Here is a 10,718-nt window from a genome sequence, read left to right as displayed (position 1 = left end):
CTTGATACTGTTACATGATTGGCGTGTTAGCGTGTCTCTCTCACTGATCAGCGATTACTCCCTACGTTGCTCGGTTACCTGAGAGCGAGTGCCTTTGTTCATGCAACCAACCTCGCTTCGCAACCTCAGGTTTCTTCTGATGAAGAAAAAAGAAAATTATCGAATATTTTATCGAACGCATTTTTTATTGATATTGATGACGTGTCTATTGCGAGACATATTGCTATCGTTCTATCGCCCAGCCCTAGTTGTTTTAAAAGTTGCTCTCTTAAATCTAAAAGCATTTTTAAGTCAAAACTAATTAAAGTAAAAGTAAATTTTCTGAATAGCTTTTATTGATGTTTTGGGGAAATAAATATATTTGTGTTTCACTTTTATCAGGCTGATAAACAGCTGGGAACAAAATGGAAACATTTTGAACACTAAAGACAGTACAATTTTCTCCAGTAAATTCAACACTTTTGGAACCTGGAGAAAAAACTACAGGGTATAGAAAAGCACATATTATCACACAAATGATTTCATAAAATTACATCAAAACCCATATTTTATTTTATGTATAGCAATACCATTTACATATTAAATAACACTATAATAGAATGCTTTGATATAGCTTTCAATGAAACAAACAAAAAAAAATCCATCATCTTGTCTTATTTCATGTTACAAAAGAGGAACAAACAGCCTTCTTTCCCAAATGGATCAATTGAAAGGAAACTGTTTAGTGACTTACAAGAGAGGTATTCCCTTCTATTGGTCACGTCTGACAACAGAATCATAGCCTCTAGAGGACTGATACCAAAAACATCAAAAGAAGCGGGAATTGTGAATTGTAATATCACAATCACTGCCTGAATGTTAATGGGGGGTGTGAAGGTGGAAACTGGATGCTGATGCTGACCACACAAGCTGGATGCTCAGACACCTGGCTTCCATGATACCCGTGACAGATAGCAATGCCATGAGTGAGTTCAAATGAGAGCGAACAGACTGAAAATGTTCATGACTATAATCCATGTGACACGTGTGTCAGATTGGAAACCGTCTGAGAGATTTGTGGTACATATAAAGTCAAAAAATGGTAAAAGTAAGTAAGTTTGATTTACAAAATCATGTTAGGACAAAGAGAAAATACTGTAAACTTGAATTACAGAATTTAAAAATGTGATGATACATTTTTCTCCGATACAGTCAATACATACACAGTTTCCAAAAAAGGTCTGGATCACAGAAGCAACAAAAATATATGTACATATATTATTGATGGTACAGCTGTGTGTGTGTGCTTCCAAGGCAACATAAAACACTGTTCATTCCAAATGATCACAATGATCAAACTCACTTGAAAATGAAAAATGGTAGAGCTACCATCTTAAGGGCCCAGTCACACCAGCATTTATAACAGCAGAATTTCAGAAATCAGTTCACTGATTTCACTCCATCAGTACATTCAACTGCAAACTATCCTGACAGTGACTGGAACTTTGATTGGAAATCCAGACAGTTCAAAATGCCAGCAGTTATCATATTAGCTGTGAAACACCATTCAATTTGATATCACCCTGCTCTGTTGAGAATGAACTGCTCCACAAAAGATGCACAGCACAGTCTGCAGTCGGCTGTGATACACACATGGACAGTGGATGGTATTCCCTTGAATGAGCCATTATTTATTGTATTGTCCTGTTAGTGACTGGAGCAACTAACTAGCACTAGCATGTTAAAAGTTAGCTCAGCACCAACAGTAACTCACCGGTTGTTCAAGGATTATGCTCTCTGGTGTGACCTGGCACTTAGGCAAAGTGTATGCTTCATAAAAAAAAATGACAGAAAATGTTTTTGAATCTCTCCCTTAAAATTGGAGAATCATTCAGCTCATCTGGTCCCCATTTCAAATGGAGATGCAGATGATCTGCATTGTTAATGTTAATCTTTTGATGCATCTCTTTATCTCAAATGATGGTGTATAACAGTAACTGCAAGTCAGGACTTTGATGTTGAAGTTAAAGCAAACAGATACCAAAATGAGACTTTGAAGTAAACCTTCTGAAGGACACAGATACAAATAGAGATGTAGTGTGAGGGGGAGAGATGGGTTTTGGGCATCCAGTCAGGAGACAGAAATCAGCAAATGAGAGAGAGAAAAGCTTAAACAACATGTTTTTCTGCACGGGAAGAATTCAGGTCTTTGGTAAAGGTTTTTAGAAAATCAAACTACATTTGTCCCCCTCACATTCGACATGTTATGAGTGCTGTGTGAAAGGAAAAAAAAAACAAAAACTTCCACATTTTCATTCAAAACGCTAAACTACAAGTGTTCATTCCAGGCCATCGATCACAGGCGTACAGAATGTAATCCAAATCAGTGGCTAAATTAGAACACCCTTATGCCAAGGAAATGTGGAAATGTGTGTTCTTGTGTGTAAGGGCTTACTCCAGCTAAAGCAGCAAACATTTCAGACTATGCTCATTGCTTGCAGCCCAAAAAAGCACATAAAAATACATCTTGGAAGAAAAAGGGAGTGGAAAGTGGAAACTATGTACACAAGGCCTTGGGAGGTTGGAGCAAGTAATCACACCTCTGTCAACGAGCACGGATTTGGTACAGGCCTCCACCTCTTTTATTTTCTCCAAATGCAGTTTTTGCTTATCAGTCACCAGTTTGTGTCTCTCAGCTCTGTGTACTATGGAGGTTAAATCAGATGTGGTCAAAGCCCTGAATTGCAATGACATGAGCACTTTTGTTTAGAAATTGGGGGGGGGGGGAAACCCTGTGTAATGTCACTGTGACAGCTCAGTGTTTCTGTGTGTTTATGCCTGGTTTAATGAAACTGGCAGCAGACTGTCAGGCTATGTGGTCAATGGGTGATGTATAACTTCGAGACAGTTGCTAATTTGTTTTTATTCAAAGGATTAGGCTGAAAGTATTCTATAAATGTTATATTGTCAGCAAATCCAAATAAAATATCAAAATCAGTGATGAATAGATGCTGCTTATGAGTACTGTCTGTGAAGCCACACCCTGATAGGTCTTAGTGTGTATTAGTCCACAGCTTGAAATAAATTGCTTTTTAATGAAACTATTAGAAGATTAATGTCTTGAGATGGAACCAGTGGGCTCAGAGCTGAGTGGCACAGGCAGGGTCGAAAAAATATCAAAAGACAGACAAACACCTTCTTAATTTAGATGTTTTAAATATGGAAATATGGATAGTTTGAGACAGGAAAAGTGTTGGATACTGCTAGAAATTAAAATGAATGATCTGCTTATTGTTTCCATTTCTTAACAAATTAATTTCCAGATTTGTGTCATCTTATTTGAGTAAGAACAGAAAGTAAAATATCTTGAAGCAAGAACCACCTTGACTTTCAGGACATTTATGCTGCCACTAACAGTCATGTAACATGAACGATGAGGCATTTTATGGTTCTTTGTCATTAAAATGAAGAAAAAAACGTAAATATTCTTGCGAAGCACAACTTCAGTGTTTGAATATTGAATGTTTTCCACTTTTATTGACACATTAGCATAAGTTGGAGCTGCAGTAGGTAACTTGTATAAAAGCATTTTTTTGTTGTATTTGCTAAAACTGTCCCTATGTCCAGACAGCAGCACATGAAACATGTAATCTGTGAAAAAAAAATAAAAAATAATAATTGGTCCCCATTGGTCCCACCTACTGCTGCTACTGCTATTTGCAAGAATCCACCATGCCCGACACAAAACAGCCAATCAGATCCAGAGGAGCATCTGAGGGAGTGTCTGACATCTGTCAATCACACACGCTGCAAACCGCCCCCTCCCACCACTCATGCTACCAGCTGCCACTCAGTGCTCTCTTTTCGATCTTACCTACTGCAGCTTTAATTCTGGGACATCATGACAATGAGTGTGACAGTAATGATGCGACTACATGCTACAGGAACAGCTTTGTAATGTTAAACACACAGGTGTATCATTCCTGTCTTTTGTGAAATTTAGCCAGCACTAGCTCTCACCTGCCATATTGTAAACACTATTTGGTACAAGTGGTGTGGATGAAAGATAGGCAGTTCCAAATTTCACTAAAGTTTGGAATCAGTTAGTGGAATCAAAAAGCATGTTTCTTGAACACACTCCAGCTGTTCCTACCTGACCCTACAAAGGTCTGATGGAAAATACAACTTGTTGTGATTCATCAGAAAATAAATTACAAACACAGATCATGCGTCAGGCTTCCAATTTTCAGTTTGCATTAAGGGATATAACCGAGGAGAAACATTTTTGGTCTGATTTTCCACTCTTACACCACATACGTTTATCAAAGACATACTATAAATCATGTTAAGCATCTGAAGACTTTTCAGCAGAGGATGGTTATGAAGCAGTTTTTACTCCATCCAGATCACATAAACTCATATAAAAGGAGTAGATTAAAACATTTTAAAACTCTGCACCTACTGTGGTGAGACTGGTCAAAAGTGAACTGGACTATCACAAAGAACTTAAACCCATTTCAGATTTCTAAAACCTAGCCAACATGTTGCATAGAGCTTGTTTTTGAGTCTGCTGTTCCCCTGTAGATAATACTCATTCAACCCTGTAATGACAAACACTGGTGCATGTGAGTAAATAAGGGCTTCACACACAGGCCTGTGTTCTTAATCCGTGCTTGTCTGTTAGAATGAATTTATGACTGAAAAAATCCTAAAAAAAACGTGATTTTTCAGAAAGGTGGGAAATGTCATGTTGTTGCATCATCTGTTGTATTTGCGTCAACTATTGCAAATGTAAAATCATTCAATACTGGTGGTATTTGTTCGTGTGTATTTGTGTGTGCATGAGTTCAGATGACATAGCAGCATACCAGAACATGGAGGACTCAGGGAGTCCGCTTCAGGATGGCTGGGAATCAGCTGTGAACACTTGAGTGGACATGGTGGAAATCAACCGGCCTGAGGCAGGAGGCCACAAAGGACATGTACAAAAATCACAAAGTTATTATGATAAGGATATATTTATATATGTATACATACAATATTTCCATATATTAAAAAGCATAATATGAATTATACAAAGAAATAATAATAAAATTTCACAGTAGCAGTTGTTACACCACCTTAGGTATTCTAACTTGGGTGTGATTCGCTAGTAAGAAAGAGAGTGACAAGAAACAAGGCAAAAGAACAAAAAAAAGTGAAAAAGAAACAGATTTTAGAAAACAAGTGCTACTTGTCTGTGGCAATATGCTCCAAGATCGCTGTTCTTGTGATAAATGAGTGGTAATATGAGTACAATAGTTGAGCAGGGCAGAGAAGGTCACACTGAGCTTAAGTCGAACAGCTTTTTGTTACTGAGGCGGAGAGTTCGTGCCTTCCTCCGCCCACTGTCTTAAATCAACTGGTAGGTGGTAGGAAGAACTATGTCCATACAGAGCCAGTTGGTTTAATAAGGGCCAAAGCAGTGTAATGTCAAAAAAATCTGAGCTTGAGTGGAGAAAAGCCATGTGTCAGCTTTAGTATAGGCAGTAACACTGACATTATATAGTGCAAACAAGAAAAAACAAGTGTTTATCGTTGCTTACCGATGCCGTCCTGAAACTTAAAAATGCAGGTGCAAACCCTTCAGTAGGAGAACATTAAGACATAAAATAGCGAAAGAAAAAATAAATATCAAAAACTTTATATCAGTGTAAAAAAGTAATTAGGTTATTCATTTTAACCAAGAGTCTGGCAAAAAAGGCCTCAAAAGTCTTGTCCACAATAGTTCCTTGACGCTTAACAAAGTTAAGTGCCTCCTTTGTGGGCTCAGGGACCCTGCAGGGAATTTGGACCCATAGGACGCCCTCAGCTCAGCTCCAGGCCCCCAAAGGGCCTCCCTCAGACCAGCGACTCCATGCTCACTGCCTGGTCAGACTGGTCAGACATGGATGCTATGGTCCCATTAATGTCTCTGGCCAGAAGACTTGAACCGTTCTCCTTGATGCTGACGAGACTGAGCAGAGCTTTGTACAGGTACTGGTATTGGTCCTGTGGACCGATCAGAGACAGACAGAGAAAAGACAGAGAGGAAAGAGATGAGAACAATATATCGTATCACCCCCATGCTTTTCCTTCCAGGACCTACATCCTGTGGTTATACTGTGGCTTAATCACTGTGCCGGATGTGGATGCACAGCTGCCATGATGTGCCTTGATACCGTCTTATCATAGATGCTGTTTTCTTCTCAAACTCTTAGCACAACCCTTTGCAAAACCGGTCGAGGCAGATGGCCGCCCACCCAGAGTCTGGTTCTGCCTGTTAAAAGGAAGTTTTTCCTCGCCACTGTCGCCAAGTGCTTGCTCATGGGGGAATTGTTGGTTCTCTGTAGATAAAATAGCTTGGTTTCTACCAGCTCTATATGGAAAGTGTCCTGAGACAACTTCTGTTGTGATTTGGCGCTATACAAATAAAATTGAATTGAATTGAAAAGAGTATGTGGACTTCATACAAAGTGCTGTTAGGGTGCACCAGTTCCTTGTGTTTTTCCCTGTGTTTTCCCTACCCTTTTATGTCTTGTCTGTCACCCCTTGTCAGTCCAGGCCCGTGCTGCGAATCCACCTGTCTATCAGCTCCTCCAGCTCCGCCTCCTCTCACACCTGCAAACCATCAACTCATTCACCGGCAATCAGCAGTTGTATTTAAACCCGGCTGAGCCTCCCAGTATTCGTTGGATTGTCTGCTTCCCAGAGTGGTACTCCGTCCGTTCTTCTGCCTGAATCGGTCTTTTGGCCTTGCCGTGCCTGCCACTTACCTGTGCGTTGTTTGTCTTTCTCCAGGAATCTTACTGGCCTGTAAGCCCTCTGCCCAGCCCAGCCTGTCTGTGAGAGGAGTTGGAGCTTGAACTGTTCAGAGTGTTTTCTACTCCCGCTTTCTGTTATTCCCGTTTTGGAGGACACCTTTAGTTATTATCATTCAGAGTGTTTTTACTCTCGCTTTTTGTTGATCCTGTTTTGGTGGACACCTTTTGTTATTAAAACTTTTGTGTTCCAACCCGGCCTGCTCTCCTGTGATCTTTGTAGCCGTCACTCTGAGTTTCACCTGTTCTGGTCCGGTGTGCTCACGCACACAACAAGTACATGGCATAAAATCTCAGACACAAGAAATTGTATCATCACTGTCTCAGCAAATTTTCTTACAATTTGATGCTCAGGTCGTTTATTATGAACACTAGCAAGCAGCCACGGTAGAGTATCAGCATGATAATCCACTGTAACCTGAGAGGTTGTGAAAATAACAGACACTAGTCTTTTCACCATGCATTGTTTATTGTTTACTGCATAGCTTGTCATGTAATCTTTTGTCATAGGACTGTTTTGTGCTTGAGAGATGCTACCAAACTCTTCTCAAGTTTACTATATTGATGATATATTTACACTCAATTTGAGCAAGAAGCATTATCCTATAATCAGGGAATACTACGGAAAACAGTATATCTGGAAGTACTATTTCAGCTGTCAGACTCACAGTGTTTGTGAAGACCCCTGGCCTCATGAGGTTGATCATCTTGGCCACTTGATAGACGTCAACGACGCCTTCACTTTCCAGCTGCTGAGACAGAGTAGTGAGTGCACATAGCATGCCGGCTGACACTGCTCCCAACCTGACAGACAGACGCGCACGCGCGTGCGCACACACACACACACACACACACACACACACACACACACACACACACACACACACACACACACAATTATATCAGGAAAGTTCTTACAGCATATTTCTTTATTATGTGGATTTTAATGAGCGAAAAACTGAATGTCTGTCTTGAAGATGGCAAGAAGAAAGGTCCTGGGAGTATCTGGGTAAGATTTTGGCACTATATAGAAAGATCACAGATAATTACCAAAACAGTCCTTTGTTTTGGGCACATTTGTGATGGAAGTCATAGTCTGATGGATTCATTAACAGTGGCATCCTGTCATTTAACTGCTTTTTTACACCTGCTAGTTTACATCAGCATCAACATGTGGTGCCTTCAAATATGGCTGTGCTTGCCATGTTTACTAGAAGACTCCATAGTCTATATAAAAACTCCTGCCATATTTAAACCATCTATAGTGTGTGGTCTAAAGTGCATGGCACAAGTGTCCAACTCCACTTTTCTAAATTAAAAAGCACTCTATCTGTGTGCAATGTATGATACAAGACACCAGGAGGGTATTTAGTCTCGTAATTAATCACAGCTGTGTTTTCTGTCTCTTCTTATCTCTCAAAAGTCCTGATTTGGGAAGCTGCGAGGACCTTTTCAAATCAGTGTTTGAGATGCATTTGACAGCAGCTCAACCAAGGAGTGAAGACTCTCACAGATCAAGAATGTCACCTCTGAGATTAAACATTTATTAGCAAGTGAATCCACCCTGAGGATGACAGGTCAGCCCTGTGAGGCTCCCTGGAGAATGATGGGACGCCTTCACAATGAAAATGGCCTCTTCTTCCATTTGCAGCCCTGTCAGGAACTCAGCAAAAACCACTGCTAACAACCCATGCCTGGCTGAACAACGAGCGTGCAGACAATTAGGATGAGACTCTAACTGACAATCTCTTAGGTACTGCAAGCTGGTTGCACCATAGCAACCAGATGAAGTGCTCAATTAGTCACTTTTCTTCTTGAGGATAAGACAAGCAATCTTCATTATTCTAATGAATAAACATAAGCAGAGCGTCTGGATTACAGTGTCATTCAAGAACACTAATGTGTGTCAATACTAAAGATACTTTCATTATGTTTAATTGGGCAGTTTTCTGGGGTGCTTGTGGCAGGATAGTCAGGCTGCTGGTGTCTCTATATGCCTGTTGGCGCGAGTAAGAGTTTTGTTGTGAAAGAAATGTAAAAGAACAGTTCATTTGAAATTTCATTGTATGACTCTGCCAAAGGCTTATCAATATGCCATAAGACAAGAAGGCATAAAAGAGCCACAGCAAGTGGTATTATTTCCATCTCTGATTTCAAATGTAACTTGAAGTACAGTGTTATTTACTGTAATACCGTATTTTCACTTAGGTTTTCTACTTTGACACATTATAATCACTTCAAATCAGCCACAAATCAGCCTATCAAGAGATTTTGCAAGAAAATACAAGATGAAATAAAATGTCACACTGACTCATCATGGACAATGGTTGGTCCATCGTGGGTGGCTGCTTCCTCTTTAATGATATTGATGAGTTCGAAAGTGCTGCTGATGGGTGCGTTGGGGTTCGGCCACTTGGGGCACTGAAAGTGACGAACCTCTAATACGTAGTCATCCTGGCAGACAAAGAGAGGGCAAGACAGGCAGAAAGACAGCAAGAGAAAGAGACACAAAGGTTCGGTGATGGATGTTAGGTTTGCAGCAGTTAGATTCAACTCATCCAAGTTCCAAGGTGGTGACCTTTACATAGCATGCATACAAAACCAAAACCTGAGAGACAGCAGCTTTCGGGATAGCGAGCAGACAGAGCTGTGTTTCTACAGACCCAGTTCCCAGGCCCTACGGAGGCTTACACTACATTTATTAATCTGAATTAGGTATGTTCACATTCAAATCTTACATTTCAGGCTTACTGTTGTTTAAATTTGTGTTGCTTTCTGTTGTTAATCCACTACTCTAGCCATAATTAATTGTGTTTGTGGGCAGTGGATGGAGACATCATATGATGTGTAGTATGATGCCCCTCTATTGTTCTCCTTGATGAGTGTATTAATGTGTCACAGTTCAATCAATTTGAAAATATTTTAGATCTATCTGTCTCGCTGTCACACACACACACACACACACACTGAGTAACCTGTGTAGCTTCCAGGATGAAGTCATGAATGCTGATCTGTTCCTCATTGGACAGACAGAGTCGGTCTTTACTGATGAGGGTGACAGTGAATGCCTCACAGTTCATGGCTTCCTCCCGACTGGGCCAGTATGCAAACTCATCCTCTGCCTGCAAAAGAGCACAGAGACTGTTTCACTGTTGTTTCACTACTGTCTTTATTCATTCTATTTTTACTCATTTGTATATATTTAACAGTGTATCACAGTGTATTGCTGTAGTAGTAATTTTTGCGGCGATCTGCCTGGAGGTGTGGCTGTGCGCACTGCACCTGACGGCAGTGGACAGCAGAGTAAACGTGTCGGCAGGCGCACGCTGTGCGCTCACCTCCATGCCGCCCCTCAACAGGTGAGAACAATTGAGGTAATCAGCAGCACGCGCCAGGAACTTGAGCAGTATCAGTGGCAAACCAAACGGCTCAGCAGCGGCAGCAGCAGCAAAAAATAATCCAAGACAAAGAAAGAACGTGCAGACGAAAACGGCTCAGCAGCAGCAGGAAAACAAGGAAAAAGAAGGAACCTACGGATGAGAAACGCATGGGAAAGGGACTGGAAGAAAAAAAAGAGGCTACCGGTAAGCTCATACATCTCACTGGACTCTTAAGTGTGTTTTTTGACTGCGCTGCTGAAGACACGTTTGAATTGTCGGACACTGCTGCTGAGAACGTATAAATTGTACTGCCTGCTTGATTAAGTTAGTATTATTATTATTATTTGTGTGAGTAAAAGAAAAAATGCAGCTTAAGTGCAATTTGTGTTATTTTTGATTACCTGTTTATTTGAAATCAGGGGAAGAAAGCTAAAAAATTGTTAAAACTGTTAAAAAATAACAAAATCTGTTTAATTTGTGTAAAATCCATATAAAATAATTTGGGTAAAATGAGTTAATT

At 40.3% G+C, this 10,718-nt stretch overlaps 1 protein-coding gene across 2 annotated transcripts in view; it reads right to left on the bottom strand.

The window, feature by feature from the left end:
- Positions 1-377: 377 nt before the first annotated feature.
- The window catches only part of LOC139328600 (receptor-type tyrosine-protein phosphatase gamma-like), a 551,152-nt gene continuing 540,811 nt past the window's right edge, over positions 378-10,718 (bottom strand). The window contains exons 26-29 of one of the 2 annotated variants that reach the window (XM_070958423.1): positions 9,794-9,940; positions 9,130-9,272; positions 7,487-7,622; positions 378-6,009 (exon numbers count right to left, since the gene is read on the bottom strand). In XM_070958423.1, coding sequence (XP_070814524.1) covers positions 5,860-6,009; positions 7,487-7,622; positions 9,130-9,272; positions 9,794-9,940 — 576 coding nt within the window. In that variant the 3' untranslated portion in view covers positions 378-5,859. The remainder of the gene's footprint in view (positions 6,010-7,486; positions 7,623-9,129; positions 9,273-9,793; positions 9,941-10,718) is intronic. The other variant, XR_011602038.1, reaches the window with a different exon arrangement.

Source organism: Chaetodon trifascialis, chromosome 3 (assembly GCF_039877785.1).
Source record: "Chaetodon trifascialis isolate fChaTrf1 chromosome 3, fChaTrf1.hap1, whole genome shotgun sequence".
Classification (NCBI taxonomy): domain Eukaryota; kingdom Metazoa; phylum Chordata; class Actinopteri; order Chaetodontiformes; family Chaetodontidae; genus Chaetodon; species Chaetodon trifascialis.
The sequence above is the reverse complement of the archived record's forward strand: the minus strand, read 5'-3'. Positions and strand labels throughout refer to the sequence as shown.